This window comes from Sycon ciliatum, chromosome 6 (genome assembly GCF_964019385.1).
Source record: "Sycon ciliatum chromosome 6, ocSycCili1.1, whole genome shotgun sequence".
In the NCBI taxonomy this organism is placed as follows: Eukaryota; Metazoa; Porifera; class Calcarea; order Leucosolenida; family Sycettidae; genus Sycon; species Sycon ciliatum.
The window spans coordinates 19,960,417-19,984,153 of record NC_088648.1 but is presented as its reverse complement, the minus strand read 5'-3'; the positions used below and the strand labels follow the sequence as shown (position 1 = coordinate 19,984,153).

Here is a 23,737-nt window from a genome sequence, read left to right as displayed (position 1 = left end):
ATCATATCACTACACTGCCACTGGCGTGGGAAGGTGCTCTTTGTAGACGAGGTTGGTGATGTCCCGACGCGGCCAGGATATCTAGGAGCGAACAAAGAATACAAGACTGACGCCGACGGTACGAGAACAGAAGTCTATACTAGATATCCTTAGCTAGAAAAACGCTAACGTAAACGCAAACCTTTCCGTACTTCGGATCGTTCAAGCTGACTTTTCCCTTAGCACAAAGTACGTTTTTGTTGAGACGAAGTAGTCGTGACAACCATGGCGATATGAATTTTCGTGGAAACAGGTGCGGGAAATTCAAAATTTTGAACCAGGGATTAGTTTGCTGTCGTTCCGAAAGAATACCTTGGCGAGGTCTTTTACTCTGGAATAGCAAAAGCACGGCGAAAATGAGTTTTCGCTGTTCCCAGATCCTTGGAAACCCTTTCCTAAACGCAGCACCGAAGACTGTAAGGGTTCTCCAGCTCCAGCACGTCTGGGAGAGGCCGATGAATTTCTTCCTCAGGAGTGCCGTGGAACTGGTCCTTTGTTTCCCAGATGGGATAGAGGGGAAAGGCACGAAGCAGAGGACGCAGAAATTGTCAACTGAAAGACAAAACTCGCCAAAAAAAGCTAAATGTCACAAGAGGAAGCAATCTCGACTCTCGATCTCATCTCGATCTGCACGACGTGCTTTTTATCTCCCGCCAGTTACAAAACAATGCGAGTTTTTGCATTTTTTGCAGAATTTCCATAACGAACGTCGGCCCGTTATTTTGAGCTCTGTAACGTTTTTCCGTTATCCGATAACGTCTTTTGTCACGGCTGGGAGTGAGTACCGTAAAGGTTAGCGTTATCGTACTTTTGCTAAGGATGTCTACTCTAAGACAACTCCCCTAGAAAGTAGGGTCAGAACCGGGTCTAACACCCATACGGTTCAGATGGTCGCAACCGACCGGTACTAGGGACCTTTCGCATTTGCTACGAAACGAATGCCAAACGAAAGTTTGATTCGGCTCGTAATCGTTTCGTTGAAAACAGATTTCAGGTTTCGCAAGTCGTCATGCAAATGTGCATGATGGCAACTACGAATACGGCCGCGGGCGCCGGTAGTTTGGCGTACGGGTTTTTACACGCACACGTGCATGGATCATGGAATCAAAGGAAAAATGTGTACCTTGCAAAACCTGTGTACCTATCCAAATAAATGTGTACCTGACGGATTCGGAGCGTGCCACGAATGAAGAGGCTTCCATTCGTGAAAACGAGTTCTCCGCAGGGACTCTGACGAATCCTCGAACCCAGGTGACGAATCAGCATTCGTTTCGTATCCGTACGCGGGGTGCGAAAGGTCCCTACTATACTACTGTATACTACTACTACTAGGGGTGTGCGAATAATGCTCGAAAAGGTCACCGTGTAACCATGGTAACCTAAAGCTAAGTACTTTCTCGCAGGTTTTTATCGTCGTGCGAGCGCAACGAATGTCTTGACTTGATTTGATCATATCCCCAATTCATTTCGCCAGGAACTTAACAATTTCATTCATCTTGGGCACCCTGTAAGAAGACCTTAGGGTCTGTTGGGAATGCCCAAGTAAAATAATAAAATACAATACAATACAATACAAAAAATTTGATCCCATGCATGCATGCATGCAGTCACGGGTGTTTGCAGTGCATGAACTCTGGCCAGTCGTCCCCGTACGCAAAATGCGTACGCATTTGTATTTACCGTTTTTTTTTTTTTTTTTTTTTTGATCTGAAATGTAGTCTTTGGCACCTATGATCAGGGGATGGCCCACGCCTGGTAAAAAAAACAAAAAAACAAAAAAAAAACGATGAGAAGTTGCGTACAAATCGTGTACAGACTAAACAGACTTTGGATTCGAACATAACAGAGTGGAAAACCGGAATCCGAGAAAACGATAACATGCAAAATCATGAAAAAGTGGGGGGGGGGGTACTGAAGCAGAACAGTAGCCAAACACACCACGGATAGTTACCGAAAGCACTCTGCAGCAGCAAGGACCACAGAAGCATCAGAGTCAATGACTCTCTGGCGGGCATCTTGAGACCGTGGCCTGCGGTGACCACGGAGGCTGGCATTGGAGGCACGAACAAGAGAAAAGGAAACCCTTGACCTAATAAAGGCAAGAAGTGAGGAGAAGGGCTCCTTTCTCTTGTCGGCGAGCATAGAGGCGACACGCTTGAAAAAAGCGGAGGCGGACTTGCCGTAGCCGCCGGAAGCGCTGAACACAATGGGAGAAAAAGACGCGTGTTCAACTTCCCGGACGCGTTCTTCGTACGCGCGCCTTTTCTCGGCCTCATGCTTCCGGTAGGTGGCTGTGATGGACTGTTGGCGGTTGGAGCGGGCGTGCGGGTTGAATACCCGGATGTCCAGTAGTGCCCGTTCGAAACGTCCACCCCAGACACCCGATGCGGCCACATCCAGGCGGGCACCATCCTCGGAGATGGCGGAGCGGTGACGGAAGGTCTCACCGGTTAGCGGCTGGAGATGTGGCTCGACCTGGACATCATGGGCCACTTCACGCAGGAGAGATGCGGTGAGATCCCGAAGGTCATTATGCCGCATGGCGGGGTAGCCACCAGTTGGGCAAGACAGCGCGTGTTCCGGTGAAAACGCTTTGCCGCACACACATTCTGTTGGCAGGCCTGGAGGGGTCCAACCATACCGTAGGCAGAGAGCGTCCCAGAACGCCTGCTTGTGTAGGTTGAAACCATACTGACGAAGGGGCCGACAGGTCAACCAGCTGGAGGCGCCCTTTTCAGCAGCAAGATTCAGGGTGCGCTCTGTGGTGCTGGTGGAGGTGGCAATGACCGAGGCAACCGCTTCCTTCGCCAGGCGCCGGGACTGGGAAACAATCTCTGCCTTCGCTGTGATGGTGGCAGCTGGGACGCCTTCTGCTGACTGATCTTGCTGGAGGATCTTCTGCACGAGAGACTTGGTAATATGCATAGAGTCCTGGAACTGGGAGGCAAGGGAGGATGGGTTGACAATCCCCAGCCCTCCGTCCCTGCACGGTAGGGCCAGCATGGCACGCTCGATGTCTCCTGGCGGGACGCGGTTGATGATGGCAGGGATGAATTTGGTACGGATTCTTTCCTCCAAAGGTGCGAGCAGGTCGGCCGTATTTGGCACTGTCCGGGCGACAAAGGACCACTGATGGCGAACTCCCTGGCCGAAGGCAGCAAATGCCGCTTGTGGTTGGGTGCGGGCGAACTCAGCCAGAACATCCACTTCGCGACACCACTCATCCACCTTGCCTGACACATATGCCGAACAGAATGTTGGTGATCCGAGGACGGCACCTAGGTGGCGACACCCATCCGACCGGATGTCTATGCTGGAGTCCTGGAAGATTTCCCTGGCTCGATCTAAGCACTCGGGCTTCACCAAAAGTATCGACTTTTTGGCGTTGATGTAGTATCCATAGGATGGACCTTCTTCTTCCAGGATGGACCACCACTTATTTGTATTTACCGTACATTTCCTCGTGTTTTGGGCAAATCTGAGCGGTACGACGCTGTCGAATTGGGCCTGAATTTGCCCTGAACCAGCCGCTATCGAAGTAAAATTAGGTGTTTTGAAGGCCACACGGGAACACTGCGGCCATGTCTTCTTTCATGCGTCGTTTGTTTGAAAATCGGCGTTTTTTTGTGCTCGTAGTTCGTCTTCGTTGTGGAATGGCCGTGCGTACATTCTCCTTGGAATTACCAAAGTCACACCCCCGTTTATTACATTACTAAGAGTTTTGCCGGCAGCCACGATAGTTTTTATCCCTGCTTCCGTACGTCCTTTCATTGAACAGCCAAACGAAACTTTGTGGCGCGCCTTAGTTTTTTGTGGCGCGGGGGTCTCAAGTTTGTCACTTCGAGTTGTACACAACAATCACATCAACACCTCAAAGGACCAAAAAACCAAGTGAGCAAGTATTTCAACCTTGCGATTCTGCCAGGCCTACTCTGAGGATGGAGACTTCTACTCGGTAGCACATACTCGTATCAATAAGCTGGGAGGGAGAGCGTGGCGAGTAAAAATGTTGGGATGAAAAGAGCCACATTCTCTCTCGGGAAAGGTCGTCGTTCCTGCACTGGCTACACACTTGCTCTACCCAGCTCTGCAGAAGGCTAGATTTTGCATGCACGTGCGAGATTCGCATCCGCCGCGCACATAGGCAGAGTCGAAATTTTTGTACTCTCGGATTTGCCGCCATCTTGACGAGTGGCCACTTAACACCCGTGGCAGTGTTATCTGTTCTTGGTACCCGAATACCGGCCGAACCGAACCTCATTTCGCGCTATCTGCACTGTAGTACTAGATCTACTACTACTTACTAGTACTAGTACTACTAGTTGTACTGTAGTACCTAGGCAGCTGGAGTCACCAAGGTCACCATGGTCACGGCCTAGCCTAGCGCCTTTCAAACAAACACTAAACAGCCCTACAAATGCAATCATCCTGAACCAGCCGGGGAACTACAACAAGCACCGGTATGTCAGTAACACTAACAGTTTCTGACAGTAAAAAGCACGACGTATTCAGCGTAGCTGAAGTATTTTACAAAATGTAGGTTAGTGCTTTCTTTGGTGGAATGGAATGAAAGAACATTTTCTTGCTACTGCACTGACAACTATGTGTGGCTCTTGATTCTCGCGTTGGATCTCAAGTCATGGCTGAGGCCATCAATGATATGTTGCACTCCCCTCTTCCAGGCGGTGATGCCGAAGCAACTAGCACACCCGAACGAGCGCTTCAATTGCCTCAAACGCCATTCTTGCAGCCCGTCACACCAGACGGAGCTTCGTGTTCAAGTCGAGAGCAAGAAGCTGTCGCGGAAATCTCTGCAGTGGCGGACGACGACGAGGAGTTCGACCTAACGCCGCGTAGCCTGGAGGCAGCTCAGGAGCGCTTCCCATCCATGGCGCACCGAGAAGGCGTAGGCTGCCGTGCTGACGACTGGTGGAATTATGCTCCGACCAGACCCCTGCAAGGCCGACCAACCCACACCAGCCCTCTCTTCGAGCAGCAACGTGTCGACACCGAAGATATACATTTCAGATCGGTTCTTGCAGTGCAAGCGGACAACGAGAGAGCAGTCAGGTCGGCGTTGGGAACCGAGGACTCAGAGCTAGTCGACTCGCGACTTCAAGACTATAGAACAGATTCGGAGCAAACTGTGAGCGCTAACGACGACCATCGGGAACGTGAAACGTTCGATCGCACTGCACTAGGCATCCCTCAATCGGCCGGAGAGAGCACAGGTGACTACGGAGAGTCCACGGATGGATCGAGGCTGAGCGGGAACGATGGCGAATCAACCAGTACAAGTATTGCTGATGAAACACCACGTCCACTGTTTCCCGACCAAGATAATCTATGGGGCGGCAAAAATCCGTGTAGACCGGGTAAGTATTTTGTTTGATGTTTGTTTGATTATGTATTTCTAAAAATTAAGGTGTCATGTTAAATTAGCACGTGTTTTTTTTCATTTGTAGAGAATTCCTGGAACAGTAGTGCATGAATAATCTGAACCCTCCGAGCCACAACGCCGTTCAGAGCGGGCTTCGATAGGGGAAATGCTCAGATAACGCGAACGTCGCTGATACGCCTAATGCGGTGGCACGTGGCGCAGTTTGGTCAACAAAATTGCGTATAGTACTATCGGGTGCCGAAGAACGACCAGGCTAGAAGTTCAGGGCTCACAGTTGCGTAGAAAAGCGTCGATTAGATGGGGGCGGTGCACATGCTCCAAAATGCCAGCTTGGCCAATCAGCAGTCAGCATTTCGTCGCATTTTTGCTCGAAGTAGGGGGTGTTTGAAGGAGTTAGCAGCACTTCAGCCTGGTTCTACGAAGCTGAGACTTGGCCCAGGCACAGATAACAGGTGTTCCAAAAGATTTACCGAAACAAATTTTCATTACTCACACGGGTATGCCAGAGCATATGCGTAAACTTCGTGAGATATAGTACAGCATTCGAAAGGAGTATCCAAAAACGTCTCGGTAAATTTCTTTGCCAGGGTCTCCTGAAAATTTTGAGCCATAGATTGTCCAAATCGACCAAGGGGGAGATGCTCTGTACTAATTTTAGTAACCCCGAGTCCCAGCGGCGCGCAACCGCTTGCGCGAAAATGTGTGAAGATCAAACAACAAGAAAAACGCATGCATGCAGCAGAACAGCAACGCGTGCCGTCGAAGAGAAAATCATTGTGCACAGATTGTTCAGTGTTCTCTCCTCAGTTCGCCTGCGGCGTTGGTTGCTGTGCTTTCATTCTCGCTGGAGTTCTTGTGGCAGCGCATTTCGCCATCATGGAGGAACTGGCACCCTGGGAAACCTGGTCTTCAGTGGCCCTCGACAAACGCCCGGTGGATTTGCTGGTCCCGTTCACCTCCATCCGATCACCAGCTCCGTGTGGTATCATCATGTTCTCGGCGTTACCTGCCTGGCGAGCTCTGACTCATTTGTTTGTCTTCTTACCTGTGGAATCATCACGATCGCTCATTGTAGGATCAGCTCTTGGTCGAACATGGCATGTTGTTTTTACTGGGACTAGCACAGGTTGCGTTTCGCCTTCTCCTCCAAAATATCGCGAACATCGGCTCTAAAACTACGAGAACAGTACACATGGTACAAGTACAACTCGGGTTCTTTCTCTTTTCTGTTCTGTTTTGGATGCGTGGGATGTACACGATCGGTACTCTCCCGGGGTCACGCGACTCACGTGCACCAAACCCGCCCTCGCACGACGCTTTTGTCGATCCTGCATGCCTACTGTGAGCCCTGAAGTTCACCAAGCACAGCATACCAATGTATACACGGTGACTTAACTGTGCCTACACCATAGTACATGAAAATATGAATGGCCTAGGCTACGAGGCTAACCCCCCCCCCCCCCCCCTAGTTCTTTGGAACCCGACCGAACTGTAGAAGATCATGATCGTTCTACCTTGCATTGACAGAGGCATACCAGTAGCACATGATCCAATGTACATAGACTACGAAAAGACTCCAATACAGCACTGGTGAACTCATGGCTTCCGACGTGCATCATTTTTCTTACCCTTTTCTTGGGGTTGGGGGGGGGGGGGGGGGGTTGAACGGTATTTTGGATAATTGATAGAATAGTCTGTATCTGGATCATCTGCTCTTCTCTCTAGCCATAGATATCGGTGTGTTTTCTGGAACTGTTGGCAACTAGGGACTATGTCCGTGTCTCAGGCTGCACAAGCCTTTTTTGGTCATGGTCGTAAACAGAGGAGAGTCTTCTGAAGAACTGTTCCGCTTTTCAATAGCCGTGTGTATGTAGCCATGGAAATCATGGTGGTCCGGGGTGGGTCTGAGAAAAGCAGACACAGACCAAGGTGCTCCTTACTTCGCGGTGATAGGGTCAGTACATGGCCATGGCCAGCCACGGCCTATGCTACACTGTAGTGTTGTGTGGTGTGCTATACGGCTGCAGCACAACTACGCTATCAATAATGGTGCTGTTGCACTTGTATCATGATCTTATGTGGCATTTCTAGCACCTTTCTATTGCTTAACTCTAGTTTCATTGGTTGGTATCCTTTAGTTCTGCATCTTTCCACGGGTGTTTAGAGCGAGAAAATCGATTCTGGCAAAAGAAATATTACAGCTCGAACAAGTGTTATGCAGCGTGGTGATGTCTGCGGCCTTTATGCCCTTTAAAATAGCTTTGAACAAGTTTTATGTACTGTCGTGGACTTGGAAATCCAGTCGATTGACCGGGGCCAGCGCGTACAGAATGCTGTGTGCAGTGCACATGTTGAGCCATGCGACCAGCGCGCTGCAGCGCATAAATGCGTGAGTGTACCGCTTATCCACGGCTGCATGGCCATCGCCCTGCGGCCGCTAGACGTGCGACCGGATTTCCATGGCCACGACATTACATGGTGATGTGTTCAGCCTTTGTACTCTTTATACCTTTGAACAAGTTTTATGCTGATCATGTACCGTCCCCATGAGTGTCTAACAAGTGGGTTTTGTGCGCTCTCACTCTCTCTCTCTCTTTCTCTCTCTCTCTCTCTCACGCACACACACTCCCTCTCTCATACACACACACACTCTCTCTCTCTCTCTCTCTCTTCTCTCTCTCTCTCTCTCTCTCTCTCTCTCTCTCTCTCTCTCTCTCTCTCTCTCTCTCTCTCTCTCTCTGTCTCTCTCTCTCTCTCTCTCTCTCTCTCTCGCTCTCTTTTCTGCAGAGTTTGTGGAGATTCACCATCGCCTGCCCAGCTACTTATGGCAGCAGCGTCGTGCCTACAAGGCATCTATCTCACAGCGAGCGGGTGACAACTGGAAGGACGGTTGGGACGAGGCCGAGGGCTCTTTCATGCTGGCATTGCAGCTGCTTTCAGAATTGGATTTGGTGAGATTCGGATCTATGTCATACCTTTTGTAGGACAGCCTTCGCACATGAGAGTGGCATACTCGGGCTTTGAAAGTGCGAACTGTAATATGAGGGACACTGATTGCGTTGCCATATTTTCCAGAGTATTAAAAAAAAAAAAAATCGACGGGTTCGCGTACCGGGCAGGTCAAGAACAACTCCCTGGTCAAAAACCACCGGAGTATAAGCCGCACTCTAAACACAAGACATTCACTCACCAAAGGCGTGCGACTTATCCTGGGATATGGATGCAGTGAATGGGATTTCGGTCTTTGACCACTTTGTGGTGGGTCTGATCTAATCACCTCCCACTGCTTTAGGAGCTGCATCTTTGTTGTTGTTTTTTATTTGAATTCGCAATACCAAACGGGCAATAAGCCCAATTACATGGAAGCGAATAAAAGAATGCTAAGAATGAGGCATTGGGGTGGATGTTATTTCAAGTGGAAAATACTGATCCCGGGAGGTACTACAAATAGGTACAATGAAAATCTGAAAAGGCCATGGTACTGTCGTTTACCATGCTGGAAGCAGCTACATGGAGAAGGAAAAACAACAAGAAAGACGTTTATCTCATGTATTGGACAAACAGAGCTAACAGGAAAAGACCGTTCGTTATATGCCTATACATACTGTCCGTGTGTGTGGGGGGGGGGGGGGGGGGGTGGGCATGTCACTGTTTCTCTTCTTTTAAAAACGTTTATGGCCTGAGAGTGTACGGGTACACGGCTGCTGCGAAATCGGCCACGGCTTTGCAGGAACGTACACTGGCTGGCAGAGTGTTCCACAGCGCAGGTCCACGGAAGAACGGTCGGCGAGTGCCTGTATTCGTCCTGGCCAGCGGGAGAATGAGCCCGGCGTTGGCTTGATGTCGAGTTGGGGGCATCTGCGCCTTGATCCAAGAGGTTGGTGGCGTTCCTGCGCATGCGGAAAACTCGGCTTGCAGCCAAGTCTCGCGCGAACCGTGAAACTTTATACTGGGATGGTCAAAGTTATGGTGATAAACAGGGTCGGTGTCTTTATTTCGTGAGGAAATTTTTTCGGGTACGGCTTTTACCCCAGTGCGGCTTTTACTCCAGTGCGACTTATACTCCAGTGTGGTTTACACTCCAGTGTGGCTTATACTCCAGTGTGGCTTTTACTCCAGTGTGGCTTATACTCCAGTGTGGCTTATACTCCAGTGCGGCTTATACTCCAGTGTGGCTTATACTCCAGTGCGGCTTTTACTCCAGTGTGGTTATACTCCTGGTTAATAAATATGGTGGTAAAGACACACCTGGCAATATGGCAGTAAACACACGCAGTGCGGCTTTTACTCCAGTGCGGCTTTTACTCCATTGTGGCTTTTACTCCATTGTGGCTTATACTCAGTGTGGCATATACTCAGTGTGGCGTATACATAGTATGTTGTTCTCATTCCTGCTTTGGATGCTCATGAGAGCCTCTGGATAAATCTTGGCTGGTAGTGTCTGTGTGTGTGTGTGTGTGTGTGTGTGTGTGCGTGCGTGTGTGCGTGTGTGTGCGTGTAACCATGTGGCTTTGTGCCCGTTCGTACTTTGGACATGACCATGGGCTACTGTTTATAGTATGAACCTGCATACAGTCAATGTTGAGCTGGTGACAGGGCACCCAGCTGTGCTTCCTCCTTACCATCTCTCTCTCTCTCTTTTTTGCAGGAGTCGCCAGAAGATGCGCAGACCGTTGCCTCCGTCATTATGACATGCTGTTTGCAGCAAGACGACTTGTTCGGTGGATTTGTATCATCGCCGCATGATTGCCCTAACCCTGTCCACTGTCACTTCATGCCCCTTTTGATAAGTTTTTACATGCATAATTACGCTGTTGGTTGACAGCATGTAAGAAGGTGGAGGACGAATTGTTACGTGTTGTCAACCAACAACATGTTTGAACAAAAACAATGTTCAATTATGTACACTACTATATACTCTAGTCCAAGGAATTTTAGGTGCTCATTTTTTTAGTACGGTGGCAAAAGACCAGTTTAGATGTGTAGATGTTAGTTACGTACAGAGAAGCAGTTCCCTTTTGGATAACTGACAACACCCATGCGGCTATTGATTGACACCCATGCGGCTATTGATTGAGAAAATAAGGTTGGATATGTACGGAAAGGTCCGAAGATCGGTGAAGTGGCTGTATGTTAGGTGTACCGATGTTTTTCGGTCCAGAGAAGCAGTTCCCTGTTGGATGGCAACATTTTAAAAGTTTGAAATGTACTGAAAGGGCGGGAATTGGTGAAGTTGCTGTATATTTGTGTGTGTGTGTGGGGGGGGGGGGGGGGGGGGGGTTACATCCACACTCATATTCTGTGTTGTAGCTTGTAAACCTTGAATCCAAGGCGGACAGCAGTTTTGGAGGTTGGTTTTACTTGAATCCTGCTCGTCACAATCCACTAAGACTAAGAGTCCCCTCTGCACATGAACTCCTACCCGGACACCTAATTGGAACAGGTTACTAAATCATTTTCCATTTTACGGGGCGAAAATTCCTGACTGGGATTTAGCATGCATAGGCTGAATCAACTGTTCTCCTTGACCATTATCGGCACAGCTTCTGGAACACGTGTATAGACTCCGGTACATGCTGGAGAGAATCAAGCCGCACCTGGGAAAATGCAAGGAGTACCACGACCCAGCACTGACGATCTTCAGCATGTTGCAGTGAGTAACTGTTGCTGTTGCTGCTCTCCGTACCGATGTCACACTGCCCTCTCCCCACATGGTGTACACAAATACCAAACAAGTGGTTGGAACCTTGACAATAACTATTTGAACGTTGGCCAATTGGAAAAGCGCCACTGTGAACGTTGCATGCAACTAAGCTGAGCAGCCTGGTATACTACTAATGGCCATTTGAATAGAATCCTTGCATGCTCCATTGATCTTGTCAACGGGCGCATACCGTTTTTCCAGTTATAAGTTGACCTCCATATTTGGGACCTCGATTTCCCAGTCCCGTGTTGGTTAACCCTTTGTGACCCCACTGAAAGTACGACAATTTACTCACCTCCAAATAACATGCACTTTCGCTTGTATCTCTGCCAAGCATTCACCGATTTTTACAAACTTGCCACCGCTGGAAAGGTATTTCCAAGACGAAGCGACTAATACCACACTCAAGCCAGCTACCTGCACGGCCTCTGCTCTGCGTGGCCTAGAATGCCGCTCAAAACAGCAGCCGTGCGCGAACAGCTCCAGCAAAGTTCAAACAGCCGCCATTCTATTCTCCTTCATCACATCGACTTCAAATAAACTACAGCGGAAAGCTCGTTTCAAGCGCAAAAGGTTGGTGTGCAGCATGCTTGAGTATGACGTAGCACTCCGGGGAAAACCCCTGCCGAGCGCAGTGTGAAAATTTGAATTTTTCGATCGGAGTTAATTTTTCAGTTTTCCGCCGACCTCGAGTCTCACCACGGCGGCATCGTACCTCGTAGAGACTTCGGATAACTTCGACTTGATAGCCAATGTTCCTCTCGAGACGTAGACGCTTTGTTATGAGAATCGGGGAAGGAACACCAGAGATATAATATTTTTAGTGCCACTGTATACCAATCGATCGATATCGATCGATGGGGTCACAAAGGGTTAAACTCCATTGAAAGTCGAGGACCCCTCATTTTGGGTGTTTTAGGTCATAACCGGTTGAATTATTGCCAGTAGAAATGGTGACTGTTGTTAATATCCATCTGCAGAAACACTGGTCTGTTTGCCTCGAACCCAGCCCATCACTCCTGGTGCTCTTATTGCATGATGCTTAGGACTAAAGAGGAACTTAGCGCTGTTAACATGAAGTGAATGGTGTCATATTGAGTGTCTTTCTCACGATTTCCTGATTTTTTCCCCCGCTGTGTATCCTGTATTGCAGAAAGCCTCTGTTGGCACTGAACGTGAAGGAATGCGCAGAGTTCTCGTATGGCCTGGTGCAGCTCATCAACACCGCCGGTAGGTGAACAGCTTTTTCTTTGCTGTGTTGTAAAGGTGATGAGCGGTTATGTTTATAAAATCCTGTTTGGTTGCTGTACATACTAGTGTAGCTCTGTTCCATTCAGTTGACGCCAGATCCATCCCAAAGGCAGGGGTAATCAGGTCTACGTCTCGGAAAACGTTGAAATTAATTCAACAAAACAAGCGACACTTAACGTGACCCATGACTGCATTATTTTGTGTGCACAGCTACGGAGTGAAATTTTCTTCATTGCGGTGTGCTGCATGGTGTCAGTATTTGCGCATTCAAACATAGACATCGAGAACGCTTCCAATGTTGCCAGATTCATCACATGCAAGATACCGAAGGGTGGAGTTGGCTTCATCGTTATGGTCTCTATGTAGCAGATTGCTAAGTGGGGTAGCCAAGTAGATTCCATTTAAAGTCGACCTCTGGACGAAAGGTTCATATGATGGCGGCCACTTTAGACTGTGTGAGTTGCATTGTCCGTGGTTCAGGTGCGGCTACCGCCTGAATGTCATGGTAATGTTGGCCACGGTTCAATGGAGCTATTCTCATGGCATGGTTGGTTTGCAATGTTTCTTTTCCTGCATTCCTCTATGTAAGTTGCTATCTACCCTCCTCCCACCCCCTCCTGTACTTTTCTCTCTCTCTTTGTAATGGAATTCCTCCCGCCTCTCTGTCATGATAATCATGTTTGTGTGTGTGCTACGAACGCCGTCTCAATCTGCATGTTCGTCTCTATTTCCACTTCCTTTGTTTCTGTCGATCACTCCCCTCCCTCTAATTCGTACAGCTGGGTTTTTGTCGTGCGGTGAAGACACCATCATGCTGGCTATCACGCTACTCTTGTGCAAGTGGGCAACTGCTGCAGGCTGGCCTAGCACACATGACGGTGAGTGTTGTATGATGGCATTCCCCAAAACTGCCTCTTAGGTCTTGTGAATGAATGATATGAGCATGCGTACGTAGTTTGTGAATCTGGAGTCCAGCCTTTTCAATCTTCTTGTTCGTCTATTTGAGTGCTATTCTCTGTGTCCCCGCCGTGTCCTAGTTCGTATGTGTGAATTCTAACTGCTGCAAACAAACCAATTGCCATGCTTTATTCTGTGTGACTGTGTCTGTGTGACTGTGTCTGTGTGACTGTGTCTGTGTGACTGTGTCTGTGTGTTTGTTTGTATTGATGGCTCCTGCACAGTATCATGGCTCCAGATAGGGTGCGTAGTTCTATTTCCTCGAGTTGCGTGCAGTGCTGCTTTGGGACTTGCATCTGCACGCTGACCTTTGAACGTCCTGTGTTTTCCTGCCGATATGGAATAGTCATGTGCTGCTTCTCGCGCAAACCACTTTAAACTGATTACATTTCTGTGTGCTGTGAATGACTGAACGGGGGGTGTTGCTTTGGCCTGCAGCTGTTCGTGACCTGTATCTGTACCAGCCAGCACCGTACCCGCTGCATGAAGCAGCCATGGAGACCAGCTACGCCACCCTCCTGCTGATGGATGTGAGTACAGCTCTGAGACTAAACTTGAATGTTTGGTGACCTGAACGAATGGAGCAGCCCCCCCCCCCCCCCCCCCCCCATGCCCACCTGTTAGGGCAATGATCGTTGGGAAACTTGAGAAACTGGACTCAGGCTTTCGCCGACTAACCACCTGACGGCAAAGATAAGTTTCTACCTCCCTGATCTTGGCAAACGTCTTACAAAGACCTGCAAGGACGAGCAAGGAAAATCCATTTGCCCATATCTACAACAACATAGTGTCATGTTACTGGTGTGAATCAAGTCGACCAGAGAGCGCATGTGGTGGCGGTGGGACTAATTCATTGACTTGAAAGTCAATAGACTATACTGCCGTTGTAGTTAAGTCCGGCATGGCACCAGGTGAACAACCAGATAACTTTCAGAGATGCTTAGCCTACTCCACTCTCCTATCTTGAGATGAATCTTGACACCTTTTTCGAAGAATACTCCCATGGCCATTACAATCACTGTACGTAACCCCGATATCAACACTGACTTCATTGTTGGGTTAGGCTTTGTCGAGTCTCTTTCTATCTCCCTGTTTACCTTGTTTTTTTGTTTTGTGACAGACCTGGGATCCGTGCAGCCCTTCCAAACCCAACGTGTTCATTCGCGAGACCCTTGTTATCCTCGCAGATAAGGGTAAGCATAGGCCAAGTGATCATTCTGCAGCTTTGAAGTGCAAGTATCGAAATTGTTCAAAGGTCTCAATAGGAATTGTAACTGTTTGGCAGGTTAGTGTTATATCCTACTTGTAACAAACTATGTTTGGTTATCGCTCAAGAACAATACCTACCGATAATCAGCTGTGGGCATGCTCATGACAGGGTTTGTGAATGCGGCAAGCGATTGAGGCATAGTGGGGATTTGCTCGCCCACCCTTATCCACTGCGCTCCTGGTGGAGATTTGGGTTCACTGAAATGAAGAACAGTTACGCTTTACAAAGGCCGTAAGAGAGTTGGAAATCACGTGTCGTGCGTGGTCATGACAATCATGGTGGTCAGGTGCAAGTCTGCACAAAGCATACGCAGTTCGATGTGGTGCCTCACTTCACAGTGGCCTACTTTCCTGATATGCCACTGCCAGCTACTGGCTATACTACTCTGTGTTGTTGGATGTTGTGTTCAACGGGTGGAGCACAGAGATGGATTGTTCCTGTTGATGTGTTTGCCATGCAGATATGTGTCGTCAGCAGATAGCGTGCTCTGACCGTGTCAAGGACTTGATACCCGCACTGGCCTCTTTTGAGCCGGACACAAGGTAGGAAAATCATCTCCCAAGGAGACACTGATCTGCTGTCGCTCTCTGTTGCGCATGCACTTAGCCCGTCACATGCGCTTCACCCGTGTTCCTTTGAAAGTGTGCATGACTGTGTTGATGTGACGCTGTGTAAAGCATATCGCTGGAATTCACTTTGCCTTAGTACCCATATTCTCACCGCCACAAATTCACCACCATGCCTCCACACTGTGAACAGGACTCCTGTCGAAGTATGGAGGCATGAGAACACCTGCATATACTTGGCTGCTATGGTGTATGGCTTAGACGTGACTGCTCCCTCACCGAAAAACTGCCTACCAGATCCGGAATGAATTTGACGCCATCAAATACTGTCTCCCCATTACCGCTGCCTTCAACCCTATAATTCCACACCCATAGGAACTCCAATTGACCTTTTTTCCAGAGTTTTGCACTTTAGATCCTTTTACATACATACGCATGTAGCCCATTTCCATGGCAACAGTCTAAAACAACACACCTGATTATCATACTAACGCATAAAATAATTCCCATACTGGTACTGCAGAATGTCTCTGATTGCGCGCCGCACGGACGACTCAGAGTTGCGAGAATGCACTGATCCATCGTTGTGTTTTCATGTTATTGAACGTGGAGATGTAACGAGTTCCAGGTACACTTTGAATGGTGCTGTTATGTGTATTGTGCTATCTCATGATGGTCACAGGGAATACCAGGAGGTCCTCTCGCTCATAAGCAGACTGCTGATGTATGAAGACGATGAGATCAAGGCAAGTGCCTCTTTGCCCGTCTGTCCATTCTGCGCTCCTGTAGTCAGCAGCTTGCTCATTTAGTTGTTGTTGTTGTTGTTTTCTTCATTAGAATTCGCTAAAACCAAACGGACAGAACTGTCCAGTGACAAGGGAGCGAGTAGTAACAGTGACAGGCCCAAGAATGATACTGCCTTTGCGTACTGATAATCATTACCTTCACACCTATGGGAAACTCACCTTAGTATTCCGGCACGTGTAGTCTTAGACTGCAATGATGAAAGCGTTGCCCAGTCCGGTATGTTACTAGGGTACGTGTGCCAGAAAAAGAACCAAGGTCGCGTGATGAGTAAGAATATCTGTCTGATTAGTACGGTGGGAACTTCGGATTGAATACGTAGGAGTCTTAGAACAGCCCCCCCCCCCCCCCTTTTCCCTACGGCGCACTCTTGGAGGCACATTTGTAATACACCTTTGCCAGTACTATCTTTCCCCGTCCATTTCTCACGTTGTCTAGCTTTCTGCTGTTTCCGTTGGTTTGTGTTCCCTGTGTGTGTAGGCGGTGGGCATGTTTGCTACTCGTGAGAGCCTGCAGTAAGTCCATCAAAGCTGTTTATGTCACGTTTTGTTGATTAGCAGTAAATCTTTCATAGCCAGCAGTTTTGCTGTTGCAGAGGAGTGATGGTCGTTTGGATGTACATGGGTAGGTGTTGTTTATGGCCGGTGTTGCATGGCTTTGCATGCTTGCATATAGTCGAGTTGCCAGGGGATAGTAGTGTACGCACACGAGAACAAGAGAGTAAGAAAGAACTGTTAATCTGTCTAAGAGAACACCTTCAAACAGGTCAACGAACACCAGGCACATTGGCATTTCTGAGCTCATGTTTCTAATGCTGTTTGCAATGTGAGATTGTGCATCAATACAGGCTGTGTGGAAAGTGGTCACTTTGTGCCGCTCATCTAGTGCTCAATTGTTCTGTTTTACAGTCCAAAAGGCAGGTTTGGTTCTTTTATGTTGTCCATTCAGACTACTCCGTCTGGAACTCGAGCGAACTGTTGTTCCCAAGTCAGTCAAATTCTTGCTATCAATGAGGTAAGCTACTTACTGAGGGGACATTTTATATCCCATGTAGACATGAAGTGAATAGCGAACTATGCACCGCTTCATACTGCAGAGGTTCTCTGTGCATGACGCGTAGAAGAACGCCATGGACACGTGTGTCTGGGTCAGAGTCGGCAGCTTAGCTTCTTCCAGATGTCTACGGGGAGAGCAGAAACTGCCAGTACACGGTTCTCGTGGTCTCTTTTCAGGAATCTAGAGCCTATTTTTCTTAACAATACGCCCCTGGGTGCGAGTACTTGAATCTTTCTTTTGCATTCCCGTCAAGCTGAAAAGAACCTTCTGTCCACCCACGTGGTAGGGGTGGAAGGCACTCTGCCATCTTTCTGATTGAAGACCCATGAAAGAAAGAAAAAAGTATGCCTCAGGAGCATTGACCAAAAGAAAAAAAGTGTCGCCTGGAGAACCCGGGTATCGATCCCGGTACCTCTCGCATGCTAAGCGAGCGCTCTACCATGTGAGCTAGTCCCCCTGCTTGATAACATCAACCCAATCTATCCCACATAACGTTTAACGCAGTATGATATGTATTTGCCAAACCTTGCGATCAGATCAGGAAAACCAGTACCGTACAGGGATTATTTCGAACCTGTCTTTAGGTACCATGTGCATTTTGACAGCGGATTTGGAAGTTCTGCGTGTTTCTATGTTTTTCTTTGGTCTATTCCAGAAATGAACTCGTACACATTATTCTGATGATTGCCAGCCTCTGCCCAAGTGCACCATTTGTGGTTAGTCAGAAACATGCCCTTTATAGAGTCTGTGTATTTCCTAACTTGCATTCTCCCTGGTTTGTATACCTTGAAAACATAGCTCTACCTACCAGGATCAAGATAAAGAAATCTGACACCAACTCCAATGGTAAATACAAATTGCAATTTCAAATTTAGACTTCACGGAGAATTTCAAAGTTTCTTTCATATCTGGCTTGCAAGTGTTGAGTTTCGGAGAGAAAAGAGCAGTACGTGGCATGTGGCCTCTAATTTCCTAAAACTCCAATGGTGGTTGCTGTAAAACAAAAAAGAGTTTCCTATCAAGCAGAACTTCCTGCCTTCACCTTTGAATGTGTTATCGCAGCGACTAGACTATAGTTGATATGTCCTTTGGCCAAACCACACACAGGCTGAGAGTGTGATATCATGTGACGAGCTCACCAATCGAGATGTTTTAATACAGTGCTATCACAAGCACTGGCTTGCTAGTGCTGTAGTAAGTTGCTACCCCGTGAAAATCTTTATCATGATAATGTAAGCGACTCGTCACCCCATGCAAACCATTATTACAAGGCACTGCACAATGATGTCATTGGCGTGTCGCCCCATGCAAAGCATAAACGATGACGTCATTGGCTTGTCACCCAGTGAAAACTATTGTTGCAGCGCATTATACGATGATGTCATTTGTGTAATCTCTATGTCCATTCACTTTGTTTGCAGTCAAGTGGACTCCTTGAAGACCTGTGTCTTTTGGCTACGTTTACCGAAGGTAGGCCGCCTACTTGCTTGCTCTGTTTATGGTGTGTTGTGTCCATCTATTGTAGCACAACTTGTCACGACGAGAGGGAGGGGTAGTTTGCACGTGAATGTGCTTGTGTCTGTGTGTTTCTGTGTGGTTACATGCGCGTGTCTGTCTGTCTGTCTGTCTATTTGTGTCTGTGTCTGTGTGTATGATTGTGGAGTGGGGGTGGGGGTAAGTTGCACGTGTGTGTCTGGTTTTCTGAGTTAGTTTGCAAGTGTCAGTGATTTTGTTAGGGGGGGGGGGGGGGATTTAATTATGACATATATTGTGTGCATGTGTTGAAGGGGGAATGGGTAGATTGCGTGCACATTCCCTTCACAAACCTAATTACGAGTGTTAAAAGTGTGGCTTATACTCTCGAAAACAAGATCCTCTATTCTTAATACGCAAGACGTTTCCCGGGTCCAAACATTCCTTTTAGCCATGGTACGCAAGGCAAAGAGATTGGGACGAAGGAGGTAGATTGTTATGGGTAGTCTACAGCTGCTGCAGCTGTCTCTCGCCAGGCCAGCACTTCGTAAGCCAGAGCGCACTCTAAGACCGGTTCTTGTTTGTTCTCTTCGTGATGATGTTTGTGACGTCACAGTTAAAAGCAACCGTCCGCTGGTGCACAAGCTGGAGTTCCGTGAGGTGAGTGTTGCGAGGAGGGCCACATTTTACATGACTGCCGCTTGGGGTTTAGCTAATACGAGCATGTAACTTGCCGCTCCAATATGGCATGCATTCATTGTACATCAAGATCGGGTAAGTTTTAATTGGTCTAATTGGTCAAAGTTTAAACCTTCGGAAAGTTTCTCTCGATCCGAATGATAACGCGTGCCTGTGTGTGTGCGGGTGTATGTGTGTGTGTGTGTGTGTGTGTGTGCACGTGTGTATGTGTGTGTATATGCTTGTGTCATACCTGCACTCACTTTTGCGTGCGTCTCTTTCTCAGTACCATGACGATGACGACTTCCTTCACGCCGACGTGACTTTGAAAGGCACGCTGATGATGCTGATGTCGGTGGTGAACACAACACCTGCCGTTATCGATGTAAGCGGTAGTATTCACACTGCCCTGTTTGCAGTACTGTTAATGGTGACGGATACCGTTTTGATGCCATGGCATGGGATGCGAAGAAGGGGTGGCAGGGGGGGGGCGTTGGCCCATTGGGCGGGGGGGGGAGGGGGGGGGGGGGTAGGGATGTAACTGTTGATTTCTGGTGTCAACTTATGTAGGACATGCATACTACAGGGTGCGATGCCTTTCAATGCCGTGATGTTGTTCTATGGGTGTGCTTGTGTACCCAGGTGTTGAGAAAGTGTGCTGCTAGCCATGTTGTAGTGCAGGATTACAAGACTTTGCAGGCATGCAATCTCCCCAGGCACGATAAAATATATCTGGAATAGATGCGCGCAGAGAGAAACCAATTGTATGTACACAAATCAGTAGTCAGCAGTTACTCAATACCTTTCTTGGCCACTGCGGCCGTAAAGTATATGCAGTTCCACAATTTGTCCTGTCCCTGACACAACCACGGCATGTTTCTGAACGTCTTCCCCAGGTAATGAAGCACCAGTTCGTCATGACTTCACTACTCTTCTATGTTGCCGACAAGCCTCTGCCGAGTTTCCCGTTCTCGCCTGGAAACTTCGTCCAGCTGCAGCTCTATGCTATGACGGCACTTCTGCACATTGCACCCAAAATGCTACCATCATTCATTGAGGAGCAGGGAGCTAACCGCCTTGTTATGCTCCTGGAGCACCTCTGTTCAGAACGTAAGCGGCATCAAAAAAACTTCAATCTAATTTATGCTCACATCTTTTTACATGGGAGAGTTATCCTGAGGTGATTTGCTATGCTCTGAAGCAAGCTGGAAATGTCTCGTCAGTACCCATACGCTACTGTCGGTCGGCAAAGAATTGGGGGGGGGGGGGGGGGGGCGTATGGTTGGTCGTTCTTCAGCGCTTCGTTCCTCGCGGCCTGACAGTACTGTAACACAAAACCTGGTGTTTACAGACCTCTCACTTCTGAACAGAAAAACAATTTACAGGAAACAATTAACTGGGATGCCCGTAACTCTATTTGCACACGATGCACCTATGCCGTCTCTTCTTTAATTTCTATATTATTTTCTAAACAAGCTCGTTAGAAAATCCCGAAAAGATGGCATATGTGTGGCCATTGCTGAACTGCAGCTGTAGCTGTGAGTGCAAATACGAGCGACGCATGCTTCAACGGGATTTTTTTCTGTTGAAAAGTGAGAGTTTTCTAAGCGTCAGTTTGTGTGTTCTGGGTATCCCATGGCCAGTCATTACCTCTGCCAGTGGCATCGGAACCGGTGCGGCAGGTTTCATCTTGTGTTTTTGAAGCAATAAAATATGGGCTATTTGGGCCCAATTTTCCAAGTATTTCTTGGGGGAGGGCCCCAAACACTCACCTCTTCATGGCCACACCAATGCCGAATGCCTTCTGACGCCCCGTACCTCTGTTTCATGTGTGCTTTCAGGGTGCTTCATCGCAGAAGATGCCAACGGTACTCTGATCCGAGCAGCACTGAGCTGTGAGCAGCAGATGTCATTGCTGGAGGCGACCTTTCAGATTCTGTATGCGCTGATTCGCCAGGACGACGAGCAAGGCGCATTCCGTAGCGATCTCATCGCACAAGGAGCTGTTCACCAAGTCCGAAGTAAGTTGTGCTTGATGTAGTTGATGTGTGTGCGTGCGGGCGGGCGAGCAGGCGGGCTGTATTGGAGTTGCCCGATGGATCATGGCGTGTAATAGTATGTGTACGGCTACTCGTATGACACCACCAGCCGCAGCTTTAGCCGTCTTCCTTGCCTGCTAACCGAAAATGTACATTGCAGGTGTGACAACCACTCCACTTTCTACCATTTTGTTCTTTCCCATGTGAGACTACCAATGTCCCTTCCTTGTAGCCCCCTGTGATAGGTATCCTCACTGTCACTCCTTATCCCCCACATTGAGCGATTCAGGTTTGGGAGCGGGTTAGGAAGGGAGAGATGAGTTGCTCAGGGGAGTAACCCCATGTATTTGAAGTAACCCCATGTATTTGCAGCAGTTCAAGCAGTTCCCACCTGCTGCTCGATGGTCCACACATCTGGTATCAGGAGGCAGTAGTGAAAGACTATTTTACGATCGAAATTGGCGTCAGCACCTGGTTCACGCCTTGAACTAGGTGGTGTACATCAGTGGTGAAAACTACATGATAGGTACGAGTGAAAATAGCAGGAGAGTGCAGGAATTGAAGGAAAACAATAAACACACTGGGGTGGCTATGGTAATCCTGTGCCACTACAGCTGAACTTATATACACGAAGACCCTCGCGAACAATGATCCTTGATCGTGCATGGAAAAAGTGTTCGTAACTCGCGAGTTGTCATTTCTTGTGCATGAGGTTGAAATCATGCAGTCAAAAGGTCACTAGATGTTAGGATTGTGTCGTTATTTGTGAGGTGTTGTTACACCCGATGTCGTTATTCGCGTGTTAGACTGTGAGCGTGTGGTACGAAGTGTCACATCTTTGAGTTCATCCTAACCAGATGGTAAGCAGCAGTATTCGGCCATTGAAAGTGCCTGAGTTGACATTCGCCACCGCCATTGCGCTCTGTGACCGACCACAAACAAACACTCACTTGCCAACAACAGCAACAAGAGGTTCCTTGGAGCACATTGACATGTTATTCTTGTTGTTGTTTTTCCTGCTGTGCCTGCAGCATTCGTCGTTGAGGTTCTCACTAAGGTCTTCATCCGGCGCATGTCACGCACCGGTATACACGAGGCGGACGTGTCGGCGCGACTTCACTCAGCCGTCCACCTGGCCACGCAGCTACTCAATCTGCTGCACTGTGATACGCACCCTCAGGTATTCTGGCATTACATTCAGGAATTACGATAATATGTTCTGTGACTTCTGTCATATCCAATAAAACCTGTCGAAACAACCACTCTTATACGGCAACCTGCCTGCACCTAGGACCAATAGATGCTGTTTGCCGTCGAATGACCCAGGATAAGGCGACCACCTCTACACTTCAAAGGCCCGTTGAACGGTCCGCTTAAACAGGTTTCATTGTACAGTAAAGCCTGTTTAAGCCGACCGCTTTAATGACCTTCAAAATGGGGCCTCGTGACAGGCCCTCTCCTTATCCAGGCTCCTTTGACTGCAAATAACAGCCCTTGGTGCTAGTGGTAGTGGTTCTCTGGAACAGGTGCTCGCCTGAACTGGTGTCACCGTATACTATGTGACAAATCCAGTCCTTGTAAGCATTAATTAAAACTGTGATGATTGCGAGTGTGCATTTCAAAAAAATTCGAAAACACTCTTGTAATGTGGTATGAGGTCATGCACGACGTTATGACCCCTGGTCAACTTTGTGCAGCCTCATAGATTGAAACCCGTTTGCAAGATGTGTTGGTTGACACCTGTCACTTTGTTTTCATATAAAGCGTGTCTAAGGCGACTTGCTAAAGCATTTTGGTCATCATAACATAAAACTTGTTCTGTGTACCGAACGAATTTGTTGTGTTTGATGTGTGTGTCACTGAATGTGCAGTATGATGCCAACGACGCGGCCAGCTTTGACTATCTGAAGGTCATCCTGGAGATGATGAGCGGTGCCAAGGAAGGCGTCTGGGTGGACGTGAGGACGGCCGATGAAGCCATTCCCATAGCCGTGCTCGAATCCATACAGTAAGAACAACGTAAAAGAGTTTGCAGAAGGAGGAGGCACAGCAGCTGTAACCCCCAGCTGGTCAGACTTTGACCGGGCGTCTTGTCATTGTAACAGACGTCAGCTCTGTTCTCATGCGGCAAATAGTAAAACATGCATGAACAACTGTCAATGACTAATGCTTAGGGTTAACCAAGCACTTTAATTGAGCAAGCCAGCACATATGAGCTGCACCAGGACAAAAGGGTGCTTATGGCAAAAAAAATCACAAACTGAGTTATGGATACAGCGCAATGGCTGAATTCCCACTGCTTCTGTTGCAAAAAGCCGCATTTAAAAAGCTTGATAAATCGCAACGAAAACTAATCGAATTCAAAAAGAAAATGTGCACTCTCAATATTGCATACTCAACTTTCAAACGAGTTTTTCTCAGTTTGATGACACGTGCCATAAGCACTCTTTTGTCGTGTTGCGGCTCATATTACAAGTTACATTGAAGATTTAGCATAAC

The 23,737-nt window shown here is 48.1% G+C and overlaps 1 protein-coding gene and 1 non-coding gene across 2 annotated transcripts in view; one reads left to right on the top strand and one right to left on the bottom strand.

Moving 5' to 3' along the window:
* Positions 1 to 4,507: 4,507 nt before the first annotated feature.
* LOC135819583 (uncharacterized) overlaps positions 4,508 to 23,737 on the top strand; it is a 27,591-nt gene continuing 8,361 nt past the window's right edge. Inside the window, exons 1-20 of the mRNA XM_065332817.1 lie at positions 4,508 to 5,414; positions 8,228 to 8,391; positions 10,089 to 10,169; positions 10,984 to 11,093; positions 12,298 to 12,374; positions 13,175 to 13,273; positions 13,791 to 13,882; positions 14,473 to 14,545; positions 15,083 to 15,164; positions 15,871 to 15,934; positions 16,473 to 16,507; positions 16,941 to 17,006; positions 17,704 to 17,764; positions 18,470 to 18,518; positions 19,138 to 19,181; positions 19,486 to 19,584; positions 20,096 to 20,309; positions 21,041 to 21,220; positions 22,270 to 22,418; positions 23,110 to 23,246. Of these exons, the coding sequence (XP_065188889.1) occupies positions 4,679 to 5,414; positions 8,228 to 8,391; positions 10,089 to 10,169; positions 10,984 to 11,093; positions 12,298 to 12,374; positions 13,175 to 13,273; positions 13,791 to 13,882; positions 14,473 to 14,545; positions 15,083 to 15,164; positions 15,871 to 15,934; positions 16,473 to 16,507; positions 16,941 to 17,006; positions 17,704 to 17,764; positions 18,470 to 18,518; positions 19,138 to 19,181; positions 19,486 to 19,584; positions 20,096 to 20,309; positions 21,041 to 21,220; positions 22,270 to 22,418; positions 23,110 to 23,246 (2,612 nt within the window). The 5' untranslated portion in view covers positions 4,508 to 4,678. The remainder of the gene's footprint in view (positions 5,415 to 8,227; positions 8,392 to 10,088; positions 10,170 to 10,983; positions 11,094 to 12,297; positions 12,375 to 13,174; positions 13,274 to 13,790; positions 13,883 to 14,472; positions 14,546 to 15,082; positions 15,165 to 15,870; positions 15,935 to 16,472; positions 16,508 to 16,940; positions 17,007 to 17,703; positions 17,765 to 18,469; positions 18,519 to 19,137; positions 19,182 to 19,485; positions 19,585 to 20,095; positions 20,310 to 21,040; positions 21,221 to 22,269; positions 22,419 to 23,109; positions 23,247 to 23,737) is intronic.
* Trnaa-agc (transfer RNA alanine (anticodon AGC)) lies at positions 17,433 to 17,505 on the bottom strand. Its single transcript has one exon. It is a non-coding gene; the product is annotated as a tRNA-Ala (tRNA).